The sequence below is a fragment of the Hermetia illucens genome, chromosome 6 (assembly GCF_905115235.1).
Source record: "Hermetia illucens chromosome 6, iHerIll2.2.curated.20191125, whole genome shotgun sequence".
Taxonomy (NCBI): Eukaryota; Metazoa; Arthropoda; class Insecta; order Diptera; family Stratiomyidae; genus Hermetia; species Hermetia illucens.
In genome coordinates, this window is record NC_051854.1 from 22720559 (window position 1) to 22747730 (window position 27172).

Consider the following 27172-nt stretch of genomic DNA (forward strand, 5'->3'; position numbering starts at 1 on the left):
GTTATACAAGGAGTTGACTACTTTTTCTTCAGCCTTTGTCATGTAAAAACTCCCACTTCACTGGCTAAAATTTTCCACAAAAATTAATGCCACTCTGATTTTATTAAAAAACTGCATATAATCCACTAGCTGCCCAAAAAAATGACAACGACTGCTTTTCTAAGGTCCTGGATATTAAAAATTTTATTCTTCTGGTCATGTGTCCATATTTCCCCAATTTCTCTACCACTTCAGTTTCCTGCCTTATTCAAAACACTCTTTCACTGAAAAGACGAGAATATTTTTGATGAGGACTGAACACTATGAGCGAAACTTGGTAATACACCGATCGTGGCATATACGCTTCTAACTTCCAAATCCTCTTCCTTTCGCGGATTGAGCTGGTCTTGAACTCTCTATATAGTGTGATGCAAACTCTCCAAATATTTTTTGGGGAAGTATCAAATGCAACCCAAAGGAGAAGAAAATATTTGATTGTATCACATCAGCTGGTCACTCGTGTGGCCTAGTAGAACTGAACTAATTAAGCTTACAGTCTGCATTTCAGAGATGTTAGAGTTGATCAAAGACTAAGAGCAAGATGAGTCTCACTATCAGTTGACTTGCTGAACATCAGGAATTTCAACTTTAATGGTCTGAACACGGCCTTAGCTTCAATGAACTGGGATCTTGTATTATCTAACTCAACATTTGTAGTGCATTTTTCAACGTCTCCTTGAGGTCGGGTTCGTTTTAAATGTTGAAAAGACAGGGCTGAAGCGATCAAAAACTTTCCCCCCAAGGTGAATGATTTGTAAAAGCTCTTGGGCATGTTAAACTTCTATCTTCCATCGCCATTTCCTGCCCGAGACCGCTCACCACCAAGCGATCTCCAATGCTTACTTGTCTGGACCTGGACTGGAAAGAGTCTCGCGAGGTTGTAACTTGTTGGTCCTATACTACTAGCATTTTCTCGGCCAGATGCACTCCTAGCCATGTTTGTCGATGCCTCAGACACAACACAGCAACGGGTGAGCCAAACCTGGCAACCGTTGAGCTTCTTTTGGAAACAACTCAACCCAGCTCAAAGTACCAACTTCGGCGAATGGGCTCCATCACCCAGTTTACTTCCGACATCCAACACGTGTTTCGAAAAGACAACGTCATTGCGGACTATTTGTCAGGAATCTCGAAAGTTACAGCCCCCGCGGTGGTCGATTATATGGCAACCCCCGATGCGAGAAAAGATTTCACAGAGCTTCATACCCCGAGGACAACCTCCAAACACAAGTTCAACGAGTTTCCTGTTTATTCTGCCAAACCTCAGACAGGGGATCCAGGCCATTTATTCCGACCAATTTTTGCAAGAAAGTATTACACGTTGTGCACAATCTTGCACACCCAGGCATCATGGCGATGAACCGCTTAATAATAATAATGGTAATCGTTGGCGCAACAATCAATATTGGATCAGGGCCTTGGCGTGTATTAGAACACTTCATTCAAGGCCGTAACGATACACCACAATACACTGTGGCCAACATTACGCTCGCCCGAGATTATTACCCTGATTTGTCTCAGGTACTCATTCACAGCTGAGTCGACTGGTATCCGATATCCAGTCACCCTAACAAATTCCTGTACCGGTTAGTTACGGGAAAATAATTGTGGCCATCAACAAGCAAGGGCGTAAACTCTTGGGCCAGACAGTGCATCATGTGCCAGAAGTGTAAGATCAACAAGCATATAAAAAGGAAGTAGGCGTATTCGTCCAGCCGACCAAGCGCTTCCACACCTTCTACCTCGACATCATTGGCCCTTTCTGAGACTTGCATTTATTAACATTTTCTCACAATCATTAACAGGTTCACGCGGTGGCCTGAAGCAATGCCTCTAACTGACATTTCACACAATCATGCGCCAAGACCTTCTGTCGAGAATCCCGCGCTTTGGTGTACCAGCCAAAGGGGGATTTAATGGCCAAAGAACGCAGTTTGAGTCTCCTCTTTTCTCGAAGTTAGGCAAACTCCTGATTGAACGTTGGCACCGAACGGTGAAGTCCACCTTAATGGCTCTCGACGATCCGTCGTGGTCACAGTCCTTGCCTTTTGACTCTTTTGACCTCCTTCGCACAGCCCATCGAGAGGAGTTCACGCCAGCCCCGCGGAGACAGTGTACTGGGAAAAATTACGACTACCCGCTGACCTTGTGCTGGATATCAGAGCAGAGTTGAGGGACTCCAGCATACTGCGCCTGCTCAGCGACGCGGTTTTGACACTGTGACCGCGTCCACCTTCCCGACAAATGACGCCAGAGGTTGGCACATCCGAGGACCTCGAGATGTGCTTGCAGGTCCTCATTAGAGTGGATACTCCTCCAAGGCCGCTGAACACACCATATAAGGGCCCGTTTAAAGTCTTGGAGCGACGGAAGCTCGATGTTCTGGGCGGACCCAAATGCGTCTCTTTTTCGAGGCTGAAGGCCTACACCGAACCGAGGAACGCTCTAAAAAAAAGCATCCGCAAAGCATCAGGGTCGCCCAACAACCCCATTGGTGGAATCACGTCCTGATCTCAGCTGGAGACAGAGTCATATGTCGGCATATCAGAGGCAAGAACCACCAACTGCTTTGCGACGGTCAGAACACTTGCGCTTCCGCTGACGCACTCAACTGTCGCCGACACATCTGATGACCTGGTACGAGGCCGGGCATCACCGGCGACTGCGGACATCATCCACAACATTTGCACAAAAATCTGTCACCCAGTATTGAAAAGCAATCATATGACATTTGGGAGTTGGTTCGTCGCATTTGTCGTGTTAACTCCTATCTTGTTCGGTTAAACTGCTGCCCAAGGAAATGTGCTATCGCCACTTCTGTGGATTGTACTCTCATTATACCATCAACCAGCTAAATAAATGAGACGGAGAGGGACGCGATAGCCGCAAACACTCCAGTGACAATGGGTCTATTGCTTATCTACTCAGACTGATTCCTGCCTCAACCCCTCATAGTTTATTTGGTGGGGAGGGGGCAAGCAACTCTATTAAGGTGTCTCCAAAATCTGCGGAATCTGGACAACCGCATATCAAATGCAAAATCTACCTTTTCTATTCCTTATGTGGGCTACTATCATTTTCCTAGATAACCCACCCCATGAGATCCTAGAATTCTATTATGAGATAAAGTTGAATAGAAAGGTCGCATACTATTATATTAATGCCTCCCTGAAACTGAGCAAAGGCACTTTGCAGTTACAGTGATGTAGTGTGTGATTATAGGATAGATCCGTTTCTTTTTGAATATATGAGAGAAGTGCTTTAATCCTGCGACCTCTCTCAAATAATGCAAAAGGTATGGTCGACGATTGGAAAAATAATAGCTGACTGAAACTTGGACCGTACCAGAGAACACCTCGAAAGCTCGTTCAGAAATCAGGCTGGTTTTCCTTCTGGACCTTCCTGAATTGACAAAATCAAGTTCCTTTGGATCATTTTGGAACAGTGTACGGGATTTCTATCACCACTCTATTTGCTGACCCCTCAGTCGGATGGGTCATCGAACTCTTTCTATTTGCATTGATGGGCACAACATCGAAGACGTTGATTACTTTTCATATCTGGGTAGCGTGGTTTCATCTAACACAGCACCAAAATGGATAAAATCGCCTTCTCTATTTTACAAAACTTAGAAGTACCTCCATCTCAAGCCCATCATCAACCTGAGACAGTTCCCCACTAATGTTTTCCCTATACTGCTATATGACAATAGTAGAGTAGAGTAGAAAGTGACAGTCAATGTTACTCGATAGATCCAAACATTCGTCAACATTTGTCTGCGTCGTACCTTCCAGGTCGGTAGGCATCAGTGTCCTCAATGTCAACTAGCGCTGTGGTGACCAGTTATAATACCACCAACTGTTGGAACCGTAACTTACGTAAGCAGGGCAACGGTAGCAGAATGGAGCCGGCTCAGATCTTCAGAATTAGTCCGTAGCATTTATGAAGGATTGCAGATGGGGGACCACTTCACAATTAAAGATCTCTTTGAAGTCTCCAAAAATAGTTTAACTATTTGCTGCAGCCTGGGTCTGCCTAAAGTAAATAGTGTACCTGATTGTTTTACCCTCCTCTCTGCAACTTCAACAATAAGAATTGAAGGGTCTCCTCCACACATTTGGGTACCTCTGACTCAGAAAATCTCACGATGATGTTTTGTTGTATGACGACCAGATTCTCGTTGACGCATAGGTGCTTTCGCCATCTGAAATCAGCGGTTACCAGGTAATGTAAACCCGGCCTGCCGACTGAAGTTCATTTGATAATGTTGACTGAGAAACCTGTGAAAGTTGATTTTGAGCGTGTCACCCAAACTGTTCAGCACATCCATGTATTCCCTCACAAAGGTAGAGCATGACCCCACAAAGTACAAGTCAGAATAAATATGTTCCAGTTGGAGCTCGAATTATGCCCCAACCAGGCCAAGTAAACCTCGGAAGACCATACGAATCGGCTACGCTGTACGTAACCAAGAATACTCCTGCGCCTACACTACAGACCATCTTTGATACATCGGTGAAAAATACTCTGCCATAACCTCTGTTCCACTCTCGTCCAATTGGGAGATCCGTTGCGAAATTCCTCCGCAGCTGGGCTTGCTTGTGACGTATCCCATTGTGAATGCCTTTGGGGGGGAATGAACTATCCAGGATGGCCGACGAATATCGAATCTAGAGCTACATGGCGCTGAACAGTGGAGAAATGCGAGCTCCTTAGGAAGTCTGCAAGGACACTGAAACATATCTCAGCAAACTGGAATTGTTGACGCGCTATGCCACATCGGGTAAAAAGTAACCACGTCATCCGACGATCTTTCCTAAGTACATGTTGGTTGTCAACAATGTTATCCAAATACTGCGACAATAGAGGAGCAATGGAACAATAAAAAGAAATATAAAGGTTATTTAAAAACAAGGGAGAATGACACATGCTAAGTGAAAAAGCCTTACTATGATGAAGAAGGCAGTCTCCATAATGGAGTCATAATGCAGGCTGGCCCACCAAAACCCCTTCAACCATTTATAAACTTCTACCACAGTATTACCCTTTCGCAGCTTTGGTCCTGACAATAAGTATAAACTGTCACTCGAAGTTTATACTTTCCTAATCTTATAGATTAAATAATAATATCTGTTATTCTGGTCTGAGATTTATTTGTAGCCATATATCGGAAAATGCCTACTATTGATGATTGCTACTTTTGTATGTCATAACAAACACTGCACTATGGCTCTAACTATCCCTGTAAGGCATTGATTTCAAAACTTTTCCAAGAAATTTACACTCGCAAGCCATACTTATATCATATATTCAAACACACACGTAACCGTAAATCGCATATTTCAATCCCATTCACTGGAACCGTAAGCTCAATTGCAAAAATTCCAACCAATAACTCCATCATTTACCAGAAATTCTAATGAAGCCTGAAGGTTAATTTGAACCTATTCATTTTACTATGCTACCTAACGTTCGTGATTTATTACGGCTTATAATTGAGTATCGTCTATAAACTCAACATGTATGCCGAATTGCCGATAACAAATCGTGATAACATGATTAGATACATATCTGTTCGGGAAGGTAAGTAAAGTGCTACAATATGAAGTGTAACCTGGTTACCTAATGCAATATGTCTGGGATTTTAGATTCTGGGAGTGTTCAAATTGTGTGAGGTACGCATGAATGCAGATACACTTCAGTGATTGGATACTTTGTAATTGCATGTTATAGTTTAGTTAATTTTGCGATAAACACTGAGAAAGGTGTGTACACATGTGTGAGGTGAAAGAAATTGAAAAGTTTCCCAGATAAAATGTGTGGTGTGTGGTACGAGTACTTCAAAATAACTAGAGACCAAGATTAATTAACCGCCCGGAAGTACCGCCTGAAATTCAAGATTGCTATTATGTGGAATACGATATTTTTAAATTCTTTTTCCTTCAGCCTTTGTTCCGTTCACAAGCGAGGTCGGCTCGTCGTGATTGGTTTCGCCATTTAGCTCTATCAAATGCCTGATCTGGGTGCAATCTCGAGGCTTTTAAATCCCCATCAAGCGTATCAAGCCACCGTTGTTTCAGCCTGCCTTTTGGTCGTTTACCATCGACTCCGATGTTCAGGCCAATCTTGGCAAGTGAATTCTCATTAGCACGAAATGCCTGACCATACCATCGAAGACACCTCTCTCGCAACTTTTCCACGATCGGTGCAACCCCATAACGATCGCGGATATCCTCATTCCGGATGTGATCAAAACGCATCACGCCACTAGTCAAACGTAACATCTTCGTCTCCATTACCGCAAGACGCCGTTCATTGTCTTTCATAGTTGGCCAACACTCAGAACCATAGAGAGCGATATCTTTAAATGATATGTGACATATAGAATGTATCTTATTCCTCTCTTCCGGAGGAAAGGAAGGAAATTTTTTTCAATTGATTCAAGAGAATAACTTCCGCAATGGGTTCTGATGACGAAGATTCACACACGGTCAACACCTTGTTTAAGACCTTAAACGTTTTAATATCTATGCATTTTACAACAACACCTTCAATAACAATCAATAGTTTACACCGAAATATCCCTTTATTGACCTTAGCACCGATTAGTTCACGATGTAAATTATGATTAACAAACCTTGCATCACGAAATATCTTGCCACCTAATACACAATGTGAAGGTCATCGTTGACCCACATGTCAAGACCTTGATTATCTTAAATTTTCTTGTCACTAACTGCAATAATATTTCGAATTAGCGTTAAATTCGACACATGCTACCTCATCAGATAAGCGATTACAAATTGCCTAATATTGAAATTACAAAGATAAATCATAAAAGATTCCAGTCATCAAATCTATTAACCTTATCACGACATAATATCTCAATCTTGAGCCATACAGAGGGCATTTCCATCGGAAGCAACACTGCAGCCATCACGAAATATTCTTTTCTTGTCTCCTCCATCAACATATCACCGTCAGGCATCACAATCATGGTTCGTCCTCACCACAGCTACACCACAACACCAGTAGTTACAAAAATATCTTTTTTTTGATAGAAGGAAAACCAATATTTCCGGTTCGATGCATGCAAGGTTGTGAAATGCGAAGGTTGCTTCTTCTTCAATTTTAAATTCCAGAGATGATACCATGCGACCAAACATGCTTCAAGTGCTAATATAGCGGCCGTTAACAGTCCCGCAGCGAGCCCAGGCTACTACTATTCACTTGTAACCAAGACGCCTAAACTGTCTAAATTTAAATGTTCTTTGATGGCGACCAGTCGTTTTGCGTTTTGAACTTCAACTTCCTACTTTACGTAAAAATATGCAAAAGTTGATTTGTAACTTGAATGCCTACTTACCGCATGAGAACTTAAAATGTTGTGGAAATGTCATGAGATAGTTGCTAATATGGTCATCAAGATATTTTTGTTAGTTAGCCATAGATTGGTGGCGGTATGGAAACATGTTTGCTGTGATTAGATACAGATATTTTGTTAATAAAATGATGTATTAAAAAGATAAGCCAATCTTTGATGAATTCGTGAGTAATAGCGTTTTGCCTTTGATTATAAATTTGAAGGACTGGGAATGAAACTATTCCGGTTTTTTTGTTTTATTTTGTTTATAATTAGTTTGTGTTGTTGGTTTGATAATAAAATTTTTGATACTGATATGCCAAGGAATAATTAGACAGATAAACAATATGGTTGTCCCTATTTTTCGTAGGAATATAAATTTCAATCCACTGAAAAATCTGTTATCAGCATAATACCAGTATATGAATTTGTTACAACATTGTATCTAAACTCATCATTTTCTACAACATGAGCAAAGCCCACAAGTTATCAATGTGCCCTAGAATGCTAATCTAATGATATTTTTCATTGGGCCTGAATGATGTGGTACCGTTTTGCACTACAGTGATCAAAATCAATGATGCTATCAGCCGATAGAGAACAGCGTAATGAAATTGCTTCTCGCATTAACCTGGATGAAGTGGCGTTCTCCAACTGGTGTTCTTTGTGATCTAAAATTTACTGCAATGTCGTCTGTCTGTCACTCTCTATAGTTCTGAGTGTTGGCCGGCTATAAAAGACAATGAACGGCGTCTTGCGATAATGGAGACGAAGATGTTGCATTCCACTGGTGGCGTGATACGTTTTGATCACGTCTGGAATGAAAATATCCGCGATCGAGATGGAGTTGAAACGATCTTGGAAAACCTGCGAGTGAGCCATCGTTGATGGTATGGTCACGTAATTCGCGCTAACGAGAATTCGCTTGCCAATATTGGTCTGAACATCGAAGTCAATGGTAAAGAACCAAAACGCTGTCCGAAATAACGGTGGCTTGATAGTCTGGATGGGGATTTAAAAGTCTCGCGATTACATCCAGGACAGGCAATTAATAAAATAAAATTGCAAAACCGATCACGACGAACCGACACCGCTTGTGAACGGGACAAAGGCTGAAGAAAAAGAAGAAGATCTGAGAAGCGACGAGTGCATGACAGCTCCGTGTCACATAGCTAAAAATTCCATTGCCCTCTATTTTTTAGAAAGCGATTTTAATAAATAATTTGTTGGAAAGCCCTGCATTGATAATAGTCAACCTCATATGCTTCACACTCTGAGTTTAACAATTATATAGCAAATGCCAAGAATTTAACCAACATCAAATATAAAAGAGGGCTAGGAGACTTAGGTGCTTCTTGAATGGAATTTTAATATTTCACTCGAATGTCAATTATTCTCGTTAATTATGACGTCAGCGTCTTATTTATATGGCTTAGGATGCTTAATTCGCACGAAATTGATAAGTTTGAACTCCTATAACTTTGACACTAATAGTTGGATTTTCATGAAACTTGGCATGTGTATGCACGAGGCTGTACTCTAGGATGAACTTAAGAGGAATTTTTTAGTCAATTTCTAAAAGTTAATAATATAATATTAGTAAATTTATTTGAGCAGATACCGGAATGGGACATCCCTCGAAGATTAGGTTTCACATAAGTGTTTTACACAAAACCATAAAATGGGTTGCAGATAAGTAGATTCTTCATAAATGCGACCTTAATATTTCACGCGAATGTCAATTCGGAAGTCGTTGGATGAATTTAAGGAGGGTTTTTCAGTAAATTTCTAAAAGTTGGTAATATATTATTAGTAAATCTATTTCAGAAGATATCAGAGTGGGACATATTTTGAGGCCTAGATTTCATCTAAGCGCACCACTCTAATTTTTTTTGGATTTTTAGGTTGGGTAGTTTCCGAAAATGAGTCCCGTCTCACTTCAAGTGCGTACATTTTGACTCCTCATTTGCGCACTTTGCAATTCACGACTAAACTAATATCAGTTGCGAAAAGTACTAATCGATACCTTTCATTTAATACCCTACACATCTATATACGGTAAAATTTTTTGAATCTCCGCTTTGCATGTATTGGGAAACTCTAAACTCTACCTAAATTTATGCCACTCGCTTTATGTGTGGGATTTCATAGTTCCCATCTGTCCGCCAAATTTCGGTTGGAATGGTTTAGCCGTTTTGGAGAAAAGTGCGTGTGACAGACAGACAGACGGTGAATCGATTTTAATAAGGTTTTGTTTTACACAAATCCTTAAAAACGGACCAAAATACCGCTAAACTGCTATCAAATGCAGTCCAGATATCTGACTTATTTGAGAACACCGATATTACCAAGCAACCTTTATTGTGTCGAAGAGATTTCTCTAAGTAGTATCCAAACAGTTCTACAAAAATATGCCAAAATATTGTCGTCTAATATGGGAGCAAAGTCTCGAATAATACGGGGATGGCTGACAGCCTTTTCATCGCAGGATACTGCTCCCTTATTTTTCGTATGAAGATACGAGGCGCATCCAAAAGGTAAGTGTACTTAGTTTTTTAGACTTCAAAAACAACTCATTTAAAAAAACTTAGATTCATTTGCGCATATGCAAGTATTTGAACATTGTCGTCATGTATTTTGGTACTAGTGATAGGACGGAGAGTCAATTTTTTGATACCTCATTAAAAGTGTCTCCTGCCAAGTTCTTTACCCAGTTCTTCATCTCCTATTTCAGTTTGTCGTTCGTTGAAAACCTTTTTTCACCCATGTGCACCTTTAGAAAAGTAAATAGATGGCAATCTGAAGGCGCGAATCCAGGAAAATGTAAAGGTCTTTCAAACCGTCCCATCAAAATGAGCGCAGGAGTTGCTTTGTCAGCTTCTTTTATTATGCATCGCCCCTTTCAGCCGTTTAGCGACTCAGTATCTTGCCACGTTGATGGCCTCCCTCTGAACCAAATATTCAGCTATCTAAACTATACCTTTATAGTCCCAAAACATGAACCAGTTACCTCTTTTTGGTTGAAAATATGATTTTGGCTGATGATGAAAAGATGAGACTGCTTTTTGGTTTCAGACGTGCCCCCTCCCCGCGCAATCTCATTACCAAGTTCAAGTACCACGTCCTCTACCTTGATTAAGAACGGTTAGACCAACGGTTACTAGAATCACAAAGTATAGTGTTTCCATGGACTTCGACATAGAATCGCAAAATCGATGATTAAGGTTTTTTATAAAATAAACTTTTGTCAAAATCGGTCTATCGGTCTCTCTGTTTTTCTGTTTGTTCTTGATATGGAGGTGAAAAGCATCAAAAGGTACCGTGTCGGACTTTAAACCACTAAAGTCACCTCCCTCCACCCGCTGGCCTCACAAAACTAACTATTAATATTACATTGTAAAGCGATTTAAAGCCTTAGCGGCTTCTTCCTGCGGTGGGAATTGTTCCCTCCCTGCCCCTACTTCATAAATGCTTGAAACTTCGAAGATACTCCTTAATACAAATTACGGCGCCACTAATTGGATTCTATACTTGCTGGATGTCAAGCTGTTCCCTTTCATTAATAAATCTCGGTCACACGAAGAGTACGCTCCAGGTCTTCATATTTACTTAAACATTCAAGATAGAAAAAGGGCTCATGAAGTCCAAAACGATGTTAATACTGCCAATACCCACCATGTCTGAAACTTATTGTAGAAATCTCCATAGATTCGCATAATCCAAAGATGGATGTTTGGAATGTGCACCTCTCTTTGTGCGAATTATCCCAACATTCTTTCCTTCCGCCGTTGCTCGTATATGGCTTAACACGAATAACCTTCGTCCACACTGATGCTACATACGGTAGAATTGATGAGCGTACTCTGGCTAGCAATGGTCTCCTCGGCGGTTTAGGCCTACTAGGTCTACTTGTCTACTATCACAATCCTTAAGGCACACCGCCGGTTACCTAATATCCAATCGAACCTACGTTGGTCTCATAGAAGTACTTTCTATTAACGAACTAATCCCTGATGATTAGCTGATATGTATGCATATGTGTGAAGCCTCCAGCGCTAACAACAAAAAATCATACGTTTGCGTCTAATACTAGTTCATGTAACATTCTTTCATATTCTATGCTTGTCGCGATCTGCGGAGCGTAGAAACTATAGATTTGAACACTTTTATTTTTGGAACTTACAAACCAGGTGTGCCTCTTATTTCTTCGAATGGATATCTTTCTGTCGTCCGAATTGCTCGCATCCCCCTTTTTTCGGTGGCCCACACCGCGTTACCTTTTCCTCTGTATAATTCGCTAATTATCGCAACGTCTACATAGAGCTGTCGGACTAACTGATCCAAAAGATCAACTGTGACCTCACAGTGATTGACGTTTATCTCAATAAACCACACTTGCTCTTTGCTTGTCAATCCTTCCTAGATAGCGGGCATCTTCTCCCTTCCTACCGCGTCGACCATATCTTCAAAATTGGCATCTCTGCACAACATGCATTTAAGGTCTTCCTCATGATTTCTATGCCAAGTAGCCTTTTTCGCCGCATCGCTAGCATCAAACAGATCTATAGCAGTTGCTTGTATGTCTCTTTGTCTGTCCGAACTCACTGGCAAAGACCTAAACACAAGAATAGAAGACCATTTACTAAGCCCCAAATCACCCAAACACTGATTGGAATCTGACCCTTTGCTGCGTGATTGTTTAACTGTCTCAGTGAAGGAGCTTGACACCCGCGAATCAAAAGGATCTAGTATTGAGAAAAGTCCATAGGACAACGCTAGGGATAAAAATTATTTGTCAGACATCAAGTCCACGGCATTAAACTTTTAGGAGTCCTTCTGCTTAATATTTTTCGTCGTTCGTTGAACAATCGAAACAGACTACTTATGTAATATTCCTGATAGAGCTCCAGTTGCATGTGCGTCAAAAAGACCTGTTCACCGAGGTGAATTATGATAGCGATCCATACAGTAGGCCCAGCTTTCCAAAAATAATTAGAATATCCTCCATACCATTCCAATAATTAAACCAGGATTTCCTTTTCGCATCTAGAGCACAAATCTGTTTTGAAAATTTCATGGTGATTGTGGTTACGCCCATATCGCGGGCAGAGCTCCTTGTAGACTCAATGCATAAAGTTGCCGTTCAAAACCCAGGGTCGTACACCTAAAAAAATGTTGGGCCTAAGCCGACCGAGGCTAAACTAAAATTTTGTTTAAGAATCGAGGGATTCCTAAGTCCGCTATCCACTAAATGGCGGACCGGACCAGTTGGAAAGCAACATTCTTTCACGGGTGTGGTCCACGGAACCCTCATCCTTGGGCAAGCACCTAAGATTCTTAAACAAAATTTTAGTTTAGCCTCGGTCGGCTTTGGCCTAACATTTTACAAGGCGATTTTGTGTTCCTTATAATTCATACACATGACGTGTTTTTGAATTAATATAAGGGAGCAAATACCACCATGTAATCACTTCGGTCACGCTGCTCCCAGGACAGAGGTGAGGGAGCGTCTGATGAGTTGCCTTAGCCCTAGATGAAACCACAAGTCAACTTGGGTGCTTGCCCAAGAACCACAACCGTGGAAGCATACTGCTTTCCAACTGGTCTCATCCACTATTAAGTGGATTGCGGACTTAGGAATCCATCGATTCTTAAACAAAAATTGAAGTCTCAAATCTCGCAGTTTCGTTTGCCCTCTTGCAACTATAAAAGACAATGAACGGCGTCTTGCAGTATTGGAGACGTTGTTGCGTAGGGCTAGTGACGTCGCACGCCAGGATCACATCCGAAATGGGGATAACCACGATCGACATTGGATTGCACCGAACGTGGGAAAACTGCGAGAGAGGCGGCTTCGATGGTACGGTCAAGTAATTCGCGCTAACGGGAATTCACTTGCCAAAATTGGTCCGAACAACGAAGTTTATGGTAACCGACCAAAACGCCGGCCGAGGCAACGACAACTTGACAAGCTGGATGATGATTTGAAAGCCTTGCAACTGCAGTCAGATCAGACCATCAACAGAGCAAAATGGCGCAAGACTTCGCTTCTGAACGGAATAGACGCTGAAGAAGAAGACAAAAAATTTTTAATTTAAATTTAGTACTTTTCGCAATATTTAGCGTAAAAAGACAATTTCATCTTTTTTTTTTGATAACCGATAAAGTTCCCAATCCATATCCTGATGGACTGCGCCCTGGGAGCATTTTACCTGTAAGTCGAAGCCAAATTCGACATCTATAGTTGCTTGAATTCGAATATTGCTGTCAGTTGCATGGATTGGTGCAGTTTGGAGCTTCCCAAAAAAACAAGAATGGTGCAGGAAAGTGCATATCATATCGATTATAAGCTGAGACAATACCCACAACATCCACATTTAGAGACCCGAACTGCAGACTCTCCATAATTCTGGTCATTGAACAGGTTGTTCCATTAAGGTCCTTAACCTCTACTAAAGTAAAGACGTAATGTACATCGTTTGTAAAGTTTGTCCAGCCTCTTTGCCAATTCCCTAGAGAACTAAGGTAGTTTCTGTCTGTCTGTTGAGGGTCTTGTTTTTTAAGGCGCATGATCTGATCCCTACAAATTCCCCGAAGGTGTCAATAACCTTCATCGCGAATAGTGTGGAAATACTGAAGAGTTCCTTGTCAAACTCAAATTTCGCAAGTAAATCTCCTTCTTCTGTGGATACCGAAGAATACAATAAAACTGTTCTCTTGTTTGATGATTCTGTTTTGCCTATTCGACTTGCAATATCCAAAGGACAGAATACTCCATGAGAAATTCAGGGATCTCATTATCTTGATCGCATGCGCAATGTCAATAGGAATATACATGTTATAGCCTACTGATGTTTGCCCAATAATTCTCAGTTCTCGTCAGGAAGCATAGTTGCTATTGTCTGGCAACGCCCCTTCTGCAAAGCACGTACCGGTGATACGCCGCAATCATTTCTCACTGCATCTTGGATTATACAAAAAAACTTTTGATTTTGGAATCAGAAATATGTGTAGTGCAAATATGACTTCGGGTGTAACTCCAGTATGACCTTGGATTGTGCACTCGACTTCGGACAAAGCTGGATATGTATAAACTCAAACTTTTCATTTGTGCCATCAATTAAGAGTTACAGATCGATGAGTCTAGTAGCAACATTCTGGATTCCCTTACAATACGCTATTATAAAAATTTGAACAACAATTGTTCATATTTCAATCTCTAGGAATACAATGCTAATAGTCAGCAGATAAAGCAGCAGTCTTACCAAAACTGTCTACCCTGATTGCAGTAGGAGGGCGCGCTGATGGTCCCCTCTATACAAAGCTCTTTTAATTTACTTGTTCCCTACTGCATCTATGCATCCTGAATGAAGTAGCTTTCAATAAAATTTTGACACACTGCCTCGATTGTTTTGTGGCTTAATGAAAGCAAACGCCATTTTGTGAACATCCCCCACTGAATAATTTCGTAGTACACCTATGCCTTTACATTTTATTTAGTGAGGATGTTATGAAAACCTGGATGTAAATGATCTGTAATTTGATTCTTTTGAGAATCTATGTTGTTGTGCACAGTCTTAGAGACCATAAATTCCTGTTCAATGAGAGTTAAATAAAAAAAAGTTGCCAAAGTTTAGTAATCAATTAAGGCAAGTAACACTAGAAAATTTACTCAGACCTCCAGATAATTAGCTCCAACCAAGGCTATGAATATTAATTCCATCTCAAACAAAACCATGAAACCAACCTATTGAAATTAGCTCAATTGACACCTTTGCAAATTTTATCTAGAATACACTAACAGAATCGAGGGTCAAGCAGTTCATATTTTTCCAACTTTTTTGCCAGCTTCACCAAAGAAGCGTCATAAGAGACCAAAAGAAGATTCCAATATTCACCATTGAAAATGGACTCACAAGTTCAGTAACACCAAATACCAAAATCATACCAATTACCCTGAACTATGTAAATCCGGCTTAGAGGCTACTCAAAGTCATCATTCTGCTAATATTCACGTCACATTTCATAATTTTTTCTTCTCTCCCCCATCGAAAATTCCTCAACTTAACAGCCATAAGCACCTCCTCGAGTTTTTCGTAATCGACAATGATGATGCTTAAAATGATCTTATTTATCCAAGACGTAAGATGCTGCCTTCTTGCATTCGCGCCAACAACAATAGAATTAATTGTTAACCACTTTCTAGGAGAAAAAAAAGATACTTTGCTGCTTACCATTGCCTGACTAAAAAGATGTCCATCCAATATGAATGAGTTGGTCTTAAGGCATGTCCGGGGCTCAAGGATTTATAAGAATAATTCCTTCAAGTTCTTAAGAATTTAAGTTGTTTGTAGATTTTTTTCTCACTATTGGATGTATCTTTTATTCAAGTCTTCAAATATCATCTTGTAGCATTTATTAAAGTTGAATGAACATTTTTGTAAGATCCATTACGGTTTTCGGGGTTCAAGATGCCGGTAAGTTAGTGTACTTAAAGCGTGGAAAACTTCAATAGACTCTAAGACCTCTATGGATTTGTGAATGAAATATTTATGAATGGAAGAGTAGATAAGTGTATGTAAATGATATTAGAAATTTTCGAGAATACGTAACTGTTTGCAATAGATACCGAACGATCTCTATTTGACCATTAAATGCTTACAGGGAACGGTACATGGTATTGATCTTTACTTCTCAATATTGTGTTGAATTAAATGAATCATGGACTACTTCGAAGGTTGGAATTTCCGAGAAGAAATCTGGATCATCAGTCATGCCAATGGTTTGACAAAACCCTCATATTTCTTCTAATTACACAAACCAACGTCGTAATTATCCACCCATTCCTTTCTATTTACCATAAATAAATCTTATTAATCGGCCTACTGTTTCTGAAAGCATAACATATGAATTTTCATCTTTTCTTGTCACAAAAACTGACAACTTGTAATCGTTGCACAACAGGTTTGCACTCTGGTGAAATTGCTGCCATAATTATTCCAACCTTTTCGTTGTTTCTTCCGTGGCCAAAAAAAGAAACAAACTATTTTATATACGTCATAAATTTTAGATGAACTTAATTTGTATCTCATATACCTGCGCGGGAATTTCTTGAGTTTTTTGTTGAAAGTATTTAAGGTTTTCCTATGCAAATAAGGTCATAAAAAAATAAATTTAAATAAATGTAACAAATTCGAATTAACTTCTAATTCATTACGTAACATGTTGCGAAACATGCCATCATTTACACTTCAAAGCACCTGGCATGGATGGCATCTACCCAGCGCTGCTACAGGAGGGTATAGAGCACTTACAGCAACTTTTAAGAAATATTTTTCGAGGATGTCTTGCTCTGAGTTACATGCCTTCCTCTTGGCAGAAAGTGAAGGTAGTCTTCATGCCAAAGACTATTCTAATCCAAAGAACTTCAGGCAAATCAGCTTAACATCATTCGCGAAAAGGCGATATCCTTAAAAGCTGTCTGACGTCCTGACCTACGCCATCGCTCCATCTTAGGCAGGGTCTGCCTCGTCTTTTTTTTCTACCATAGATATTGCCCTTATAGACTTTCCGGGCTGGATCATCTTCATCCATACGGATTAAGTGACCCGCCCACCGCAACCTGTTGAGCCGGATTTTATCCACAATCGGACGGTCATGGTATCGCTCATAGATTTCGTCGTTATGTAGGTTACGGAATCGTCAATCCTCATGTAGGGAGCCAAAAATTGTTCGGAGGATTTTTCTCTTGAAAGCGGCCAAGAGTTCGCAATTCTTCTTACTAAGAACTCAAGTCTCCGAGGAATACATGAGGACTGGCAAGATCATTGCCTTGTACAGTAAGAGTTTTGACCCTATGGTGAGACGTTTCGAACGGAACAGTTTTTGCTGAAATAGGCTCTGTTGGCTGCCAACAACCGTACCCGGATTTCATCATCGTAACTGTTATCGGTTATAATTTTCGACCCTAGATAGGAGAAATTATCAACGGTCTCAAAGTTGTATTCTCCTATCTGTATTCTTCCCATTTGACCAGTGCGGTTTGATGTTGTTGGTTGGTTGGTTTTCGGTGCTGTCGTTGCCAATATATATTTTGTCTTGCGCCGCCTGCCTGATCTGGATGAAGGCAGTTTGTACATCTCGGGTGGTTCTTCCCATGATGTCGATATTGTCAGCATAGGCCAGTAGTTGAGTGGACTTCAAGAGGATCGTACCTCTTGCATTTACCTCAGCACCATGGATCACTTTCTCGAGAGCCAGGTTAAAGAGGACGCATGATAGGACAACTCTTTGTCGTAGACCGTTGTTGATGTCGAATGGTCTTGAGAGTGATCCAGCTGCTTTTATCTGGTCTCGCACATTGGTCAGGGTCAGCCTAGTCAGTCCTATCAACTGATGTCCATATTCTAACAGTTTTTCCATCGCTTACCTCACAGAGAAAATCTAATCTGTTGCTGATTTGCCTGGAGTCAAGCCTCTTTGGTATGGACCAATGATGTTCTGGGCGTATGGGGCTATCCGGCCTAGCAAGATAGCGGAGAATATCTTATAGATGGTACTCAGCAACGCGATACCTCTATAATTGCTGCACTGTGTGATATCTCCCTTTTTATGTATGAGACAGATAATGCCTCGTTGCCAATCGTCAGGCATTGATTCGCTGTCCCATACCTTGAGCACAAGTTGATGAACCACTTGGTGTAATTGGTCGCCTCCATATTTAACCAATTCGGCCGTAATTCCATCGGCTCCTGGCGACTTATGATTTTTAAGCCGATGAATTGCACGGACTGTTTCTCGTATACTTGGTGGTGGCAGTAATTGTCCGTCGTCTTCAATTGGCGGGACCTACAACTCGCCGATGTTCTGGTTGTTCAGTATCTCGTCAAAGTACTCAACTCATCGCTCCAATATGCCCATTCTGTCGGAAATCAGATTTCCCTCTTTGTCTCGGCAGGATGAGAATCGAGGTGTATAAGGCTTCATCCTACTGATAAGGTTTCATCCTACTGACTTGTTGGTAAAACTTCGCGCGCCTGGTGTGGTTGCTCCCTGTACTTTTCTAATTCACAAATTTGTTGGTTCTCCCAGGCTTCCTTCTTCCTTCTGTGAAGTCGCTTCTCCACTCAACGGAGTTGGTGATAAGTCCCTGCTCGTGCCCGTATTCTTTGAGAATGCAACAGTACTCGGTGTGCGGCATTCTTCCGTTCCGTAGCTAGCTTACATTCATCGTCAAACCAGCCGTTTCGACTTTTTTGCGGCTGGGGCCAAGTATCTTTGTGGCCGTATCAATGATAAAGTTCTTCAGCTGGTTGTGAAGATCATTTGTTGATGCTTCATGGTTGAAAAGGTCGTTCCTTGATGGTTCATCTTCAGGGCATCTGTTGACTGCAGTTATTACGGCATCCATTTTCCTCTTCTAGGTGTTGCGGGGGGCTGTGTTGTGGATTACTTCAGTATTCACTCTCACCTGATTGTCAGAGGGGATTGTAGTTGGTGTCGTAATTCGAGCTCGGAGCACCATGCCAACGAGATAGTGGTCCGAGTCTTTATTGGCCCCCCCCCCCCCCTATTGGATCGTCGTTGTAAAATCCATCCTGTCCGAGGCTCCTTTCGTGGCTTCATAACATCGGTTATCCGTGTAGAGTTGTCAGCCCTATCCAACCCCCAACCTGGAGGACCAGTTGGTACATTGTGTCCAGTTTTTAGGCGCGGAAGACTCGCCTTCATCCTTCTCCGCCTGCAGTTTTTCATAAAGAAAGAACTCCAAGCGATCACCACGTGGAGGTGGAGATAGGGAGATAGAGCTGTTGGTGTTGGTTCAGCAGGCGTTTCCCAGGTTTTATGCTCCATCGTAGGTAACAATCCACGTTTCGCCCTGGGACCTATACTACCCTTTGACTGCTAAAGTCGGACCCTCTAAATGAAATCCAACATGCTTACCAACGTGGAAAGTCCTGTGAGTCTGCTTTCATTCTTTGGTTTCAAAGATAGAGGATGCAACTCTGAAAGGTGAGTACGCGATGGGCGTGTGTGCGCCCTTCCAAAAGCTCTGAGATACCGCCAGAGAGCATGGTGTTGACGAAACTATAATAAAAAGGAACTACAATATGCCAACGCAGAGATTGTTGTGTGCTGAAGTGGGTATTGATCGTTACTTAACAACGGAAGCGATGAAAGGCTGCCCTCAAGGATGTGTTCGCACTACTAAGCGAACTGCAAAATCTAACAATACACGCTCAAGCTTATGCGGATGACGTGGCTGTGCTGGCTGTTGGTCGAGATCTCGAAATAGTGTGTGGAAATACACAACGTGCCGTTGATTTAATTGACAGTTGGTGTCTCAAGCATGGACTTTCAGTAAATCCAAATAAAACCATAACGGTATTATTTACAAAAAGGAGGAAACTGAATGGTCTTTGCCTTCCAGGTATGAGGGGTACAACCCTTCAACTCTCCAAAAAAGTGAAATATCTAGGAATTATTCTAGACAAGAAGCTTCTTTGGAACAAACATGTAGAGGTAAAGATGAAACGAGCTCTCACAGCTTATGGGCTGTGTAGGCGGACCTATGCCTCGACATGGGGGCTTAGGCCTCAGGTAGTAATGTGGATATATGTTGCCTAATGATAATTAGGCCGATGTTCGCTTATGCATCCGTAGTGTGGTGGGTTAAGATGGAACAGAAGAGTTTTCGCTGTAAACACACTGCTAAGAACTGTGTTTCTGGGTATCACCGGTGTCATGAGCACGACATCCGGCGCAGCTGTGAATGCTTTACTCAATTTGCAGCGCTTGGATTTTTTTATTCAGAGCACTGCCATGAAAGCAGCTCGTAGACTAATTCGATGAAATCTATGGGGAAACAGTGGAAGAAGGGGGGGCACAGAGGATTGGAAGAGCCATTGGGAGAACTGAATCTAGTTTTCGCAATGCCTTCCCATTCTCAGATCCCCATACATCTGTTTCATGGAAGATATGAGGTTATCTTGAAACGGAGAGAAAACTGGGACGAACCAGAACAATGCGTGTCAGGATATACTGACGTCTTCTACACCGATGGCAATCTGTAGCTATAGTCAACCTGCATTGAGGGCGTTGAGTAGTACTTTGATCACTTCAAAAATCGTTCAGGAATGTAGAAGAAACCGATTGAATTCTGTTTCTAGATTCAATATGGGGGATTTACTCTGGGTATCTGGTCATTGTAGTGTAGAGGGAAATGAAATCTGGGGCTTCAACTTTCCCCATGCCCAGACCGGAACCAGCAATTGGGGTGTCGGTAGCATTGGCTGATGCTGCTATCAAAAACTGGGTACAAGATTCTCATAATGACAGGTGGTGAAGCCTTAATGCTGCTCGACACACCAAACTCTTCCTGTCAGAACCAAACAAACATACTGCAAAGTTTATCCTGTCGAAAAGCAGGAAGACTTACAGGAGTGTTGTGGATATTCTGACTGGCCATAAATCACTAGCTGGACATATGTTTAGAATAGGAATTATCCAAAATGATACGTGTCCATTCTGTAATGAGGAAGCGGAATCCACGAAACGTTTTTTATGTGAGTGCCCCGCTTACGGACGCATCAGACATCAGATTTTTGGTGTTGATGTGCTCCAACTGCAGGGGGTAGCATCACATCCACTAACGGAAATCCGGAAATTCATTCTCAAAACGAATACCTCAAGATATTTATCATCCGGAGGTATACCCTATTTGATCTTGAATAGTCCTAGTTGAATTGTTACTCAGGAAAATGTCAACTGCATTGAGAAGACCAGAAATCACTAAAGATATAATCATTTTTTTCAGAAGGTTGTATGACTTCAAGTGCGGTTACCATATTGCAAGTCTACTATATTTTAATTAAACTAGCACAATTTTCAGTACTTTTTTTTAGATTTTTTAAAAATTTACAATCTAATGTAAACCATATTTTTTTCTTCCAGATACATAACGCCATCAACTCAACAACAGTTGAGTGCGTCCTCAGCAACAGGTAAAAATGGCTCCTCTTTGCTATCAGCAGTGTCATCAGCATCGCCAACATCATCCACGTCCTCTTCATCGAGTAGCGGTTTCTCCCAAAAATTACGTGAATTAGCGGCATCAGCAGGTCTAATGTCGTTGAAGCCACGCCAACCCCTCAAACCAGTCATAAAGAATCGAAGATCACCCGGTCCAGAATTCCCAAAAAAGGTCACATTCAGTGCATTTGCAACAGTACAAGTGGTCTAAAATCATCACACCCCGTCACACTGCAACACCCGAAAAGAACATCCAAGAGAGAAGAGAAAGCTTCTGATAAGAATTGTTAAAAATGAATTAAATATTAGAGTTAATTAATTATGTTTACATAAAAATTAAGGCGCTCAAATTAATAAGATATAAAATGGCCATATAAATAGTTATATTCGGACCAGCAGCGTTTAAGATGCGTTTTTAGATGCACTTAATTGGTAAAAGCTTCTTTGATTACTCCCAATCATTGTTAATAGATGTTGTAAGGACTGAATAAAGAGTTCACGGGAAGATTGTTTCATCAGCAGTGCATTATCAAAAAATTGGCTCGCAAATAAAAACAGATAATCTGAATTATGAGAAAGTGTAATAAAAGATAATAGCGATCCTATACCAAATATAAAAGACATAGAAGAGTAGATTCTAGATTAAACCTCCCCCTCCAAAGCAATAATTGTATGACTGACATTTTACAGATTTGTTGGTTTTTCTTTTCACTGCGTTTAAAAGAAAAATTTCAAACTTCCACAACATGAATTGTTGTTAATGAGGAAAGAACTGTAAAAATTATCGTATCTAATTATTGCTATCGAATCCCCAATTGTACATTATTAAAAATTTGCTAAATAAAAATTTTTAATAAAACAGATCAATTTTTTTATTTATAAGGTCGGAAACCGGGAGCTTGGCGCTTCAGCTGAGAAAGGTTTTGTGGATTTTTATGTAAGAGTAATTCGATATGATACCAACATTTCAGAGATCATGCAATGAGCTACTATAACTTTGTAAATGATAGTAGAGTTTCCAATAAATTTTCCAGAATGAAGCTCGATACTGAAACCTAAATTATCTCACTATTTTACGAATCTAGAAGGGATGCCCGTAGTAAATTTAAAAAATATGAAAAAATATTAACTTCCTTTGAGCAGATATCGTAACAGAGAAAATTTCGAGACCTAGAGGCTACATGCATGGAACACCATAATTTTTCCAGATGTTTCGATTGAATAGAGTCTAAAGATGGTGCCTTGAAATAATTGACCCCTATCAAACCCCCCGCATACCTTTAATCAAGGCCCTCCTTTAAGTTCAATGCATGCACTGCACATGTAGTGACTCACCCTCCCAACCATTTCACCTAATTTTGCGTCAATAGCTGTAACTCTTTTTGAGAAAAGTGCGTATGTCAGCCGGACAGGAAGACTGAGAAGAACCTAAGGAGAGCACACGTCAGAATGCAAACAGCAACCCTAATTATGTCTACGGCAACACCAACAAAAACGTCGTTGCAGACGGAAAAAGGTGAAGGCGAGTCAACTGGTCCTCCAGGTTGAGGGTTGGGTGGGGCTGATAATCCTACACGGAAAACTGATGTTACGAAGCCCCGGAAGAAGCCTCGGACAGGATGGATTTCACAACGACGAACCCAGCAACGACAACGTAGGTAAACCATGTGCTCGGAGTAGATTTCTTAGTCATTCAAAAAATGAAACCTGCTGTTATCGGATCTGAAAATATAAGCGATAGGCTATGCCCTCTGCGCTTTCGAGACAAGTTTAGAAATATAAGACCCATTAACGTTCACGCCCCTACAGAGGAGACTGCAGAGTCAGAGAAGGATACCTTCTACGAGGCAGTCGAGCAGACCCTCGAAGCCTATCCCAAATATTATATCAAAATCATACTTGGAGTTTCAACAGTCAAGTAGGGACGGAGCCTGTATTCAGGCGATGCCTCAGCTCCCACACCTTACATAGAGATACCAATGATAACGGACTGCGTATTATTCAATTAGCAGTATCGCACAAAGTGGTTGTTGGAAGTACCTTGTTTGCACGGAAAGCAGCCCATAAACATAACTGGGCCTCTCGAGACGGGACCACTTTCAACCAAATTCACCACGTGTTGATTGATCGCCGCCACCTCTCAGCCTTGATGAATGTCAGAACATATAAGGGGGCCAATATAGACTCGGATCACTATCTCGTTGGTATGGTGCTCTGGGCTCGAATAAAAACACCACCTACAATCCCATCTGACAATCAGGTGAGAGTAAATACTGAAGCCATTCACAACACAACCCTCCGCAACACCTATAAGGGCGAAATGGATGCCGTAATAGCCGCAATCAACGGAGATCTTGGAGATGAAGCATCAACAAATGATTTTCGCAACCACCTGAAGAACGTTATAATTGATGCGGCGACAAAGATACTTGGCCTTGGGAGTCGGAACGGCTGGTTTGACGATGAATGTAAGCTAGCAACGGAACGGAAAAATTCTGCATACTAAGTAATGTTGTATTTTCAAAGAACGCGGGCACGCGCAGAGACTTATCACGAACTCCGTCGAGCAGAGAAGCGACTTCACAGACGAAAAAGGAAGCCTGGGAGAACCAACAAGTCTGTGAACTCGAAAATGCAGAGAGTAACCGGACCAAGCATGCCAGTTTTACCAACAAGTAAGTAGGATGAAGCCTGATACACCTCGATGCTCATCCTGCCGAGACAAAGAGGGAATCATCATCTCGACAGAATGGGCATATTCGCGCGATGGGTTGAGTATTTTGATGAACTGCTCAAGAACCAAAATATCGGTGAGTTTGCGGTTCGGACAACTGAAGACGGCGGACAAATGCTGCCACCACCAAGCATAAAAGAAACAGTCCGGGCAATCCATCTTCTTAAAAATCATAAGTTGCAGGAGCCGTTGGAATGACAGCCGAATTGGTTAAATATGAAGGCGACGAATTACACCAAGCGGTTCGTCAACTGATGCTCAAAGTATGGCACAGCAAATCAATGCCTGACGACTGGCAAAGAGACATTATTTGTCTCATACATAAAAAGAGAGATATCACACAGTACAGCAATTATAGAGGTATTACGTTGCTGAGTACCATCTATAAGATATTCTCCGCTATCTTGCAAGGCCGGATAGCCCCATACGCCCAGAACATCATTGGCCCATACCAAAGAGGCCTCACGCCGGGCAAATCAGCAACAGATCTGATTTTCTCTTTACGGCAAGCAATGGAAAAACTTTTGGAATATGGCCATCAGTTACACCATCTTTTCATCGACTTTAAAGACACGCCACACACAGCCATGAGAGAATTTGGTATCCCAACCAAATTGATAGGACTGACTAGGCTGACCCTGACCAATGTGCGAGGCCAAATAAAAGCAACAGGATCACTCTCAAGACCATTCGACATTAACAACGGTCAAAGACAAGGGGATACCCTATCATGCGTCCTCTTTAACCTGGCCCTGGAGAAAGTGATTCGTGATGCAGATGTAAATGCGAGAGGAGCCATCTTCTTCAAGTCCACCCAACTACTGACCTATGCTAACGATATTGGCATCATGGGAAGAACAACACGAAATGTACCGTCTACCTTCATCTAGATCGAGCAGGAAGCGTGAGATCTTGGGTTGCACATCAATGAAGGCAAGACGAAGTAAATGGTGGTAACGTCAGCGCCAAAACCAAAGCCAAAAGAACGAACAACATCGAATCGCACTGGTCAAATGCAAACAATGAAGATAGGAGACTACAACTTTGAGACCGTTGAAAGTTTCTCCTATTTAGGGTTGAAAATCACAACCGATAACAGCTACGATGATGAAATGGCGGATGGTTGTTGGGTGCCAACAGAGCCTATTCCAGTTTACAAGAACTGTTACAAAACTGTTTCGTCTCACCATAGAGGCAAAGCTCTTACTGTACCAGATTATGATCTTGCCAGTCCTTGTATTCTTCGGAGTCTTGGGTTCTTAGCAAAAAAACTGCAAACTCTTGGCCGCGAGAAAAATCCTCCGAAGAATTTTTTTCCCCTACATGAAGATGGACGATTCGGTAGCCTACATAACGACGAAATCTATGAGCGATACCACCCCCGTCAGGGAGTGGATAAAATCCGACCGAACAGGTTGCAGTGGGCGGGTCACTTAATCCGTATGGATGAGGATGATCCAGCCCAGAAAGTCTATAAGGCCAATATCTATGGTAGAAGGAGAAGGAATTTGCACCGCGTTAAAAGAACAACTTAATTTAGAGAAACTAGAAGGAGAATTCATAGTGAGCTTAGGAAAAGCCTATGATAATACTCAAACGGCCACAATGCAAATACCATTGTAGGCAGCGTCGAAATAATTGATCGATCCGATCGATTCGGAAGCTATGGGGAGAAACGAAATATTGCTAAGGAGTGCAATAGGGATCCCAAGTCCCTTTTGTACGAAGGAAAGAAAGGACGGAATAATCGTCATATTGCCGGAAGTGGTAAATGCCAGGAACTCAGGAAGGCGTTGACTGGAATGATAAAACGAAGTTTATTCAAATAAACTTCAATCATTGCAGGGTCACTCGAGACTAACTTGAGCAGACCACTTATGAATTTCAGATGGAAATTCCCATCATAAGTGAACCCTACAGAAACCATGACGGTTGTGTATGGGTCACTGACTCGACTGCTGAGGCGACGATATAAGCATGCGGTCGCTTGAGCCCCCGAGTGGGGAAGCAGAGAGAGTAGCTCAAGAGGCCAAAGTCTGTTGGCGATTTTTGCCCAGTTGGATTTAATTTTGGTCAATGAAGGTGATGCAAGCACCTTTTCCGAAGGTTTGTCTTCCTACGCTGGTATTTGTCCTAGCACCTCAACGAGTACTATACCCACAGCGATCACCAGGCATTCATCTTCAAACTGAGAGGGGGCCACAAGCTAGGGAAACAGAATACCTAAAGCCGAGAATAATATCAGACTGGTCTGCAAAAGCATTGGCTACCACCGAGCCAGACGAACGGCTCAAAGGGCAGTGATCAAGGACAAAAGGAGCATGTTTACCAAATAGCCCGGAAAAACAAGCTTGCCATTCAGTTTATTTTAAGGGGCTCTGCTGTACAAATTTGTTATTTATTTGCTTATTTTCGAGAGTATCTAAAAAAATAAAATGGAAAAACTGCAGTGCTCCCCTCATTTCCTTACCCTTGCAAACCATTTGAATAAAAAATTACCCCAACATTTAATATGATTCATAATCCACAAATTTATGGTCGTGTTATAAGTCACACCTTTCTCTTGTCTCCATAAGACTAAAACTAGCAACTTTTTTTTATTACGAATGCAACTGGACAGCCCAACAGCAAAAAAAATAACGCGAAATACTCTCCGGTGAAAATTCACATTATTATGTTTGCTTTTTTCAGTTAATTTTCCAGTTTCTTAGTGTATCTACGATTCGCCTTTTCAGGCTAAAGAAGTCACTTGAAACAGAAATGGTAGCAACTGAAAAGCGAAAAATATATCTAAACATGCTCCAAATATTTGCCGCCAATTGTTTCCGCTATTTAGTGTGGATATAAAAGATTTTGGACACTATAAAGGAAAGATAATAAATGAGAAAAAAAGATGTGGATAGAGGATGGGCTATCTTGTCCACATTAATTACGACAAACGCTTGCAAGATGGCCAAGGGAGAAAAAAAGAATTATACGAATGTGATTTATACGCTGGAATTGGC

General features: G+C 41.4%; 1 protein-coding gene across 1 annotated transcript in view; it reads left to right on the forward strand.

Annotated features, from left to right (window-relative positions):
• LOC119658823 (putative protein TPRXL) overlaps nt 1–22296 on the forward strand; it is a 221102-nt gene extending 198806 nt beyond the window's left edge. Inside the window, exon 2 of the mRNA XM_038066555.1 lies at nt 21356–22296. Coding sequence (XP_037922483.1) covers nt 21356–21644 — 289 coding nt within the window. The 3' untranslated portion in view covers nt 21645–22296. The remainder of the gene's footprint in view (nt 1–21355) is intronic.
• The last annotated feature ends 4876 nt before the right edge of the window (nt 22297–27172 follow it).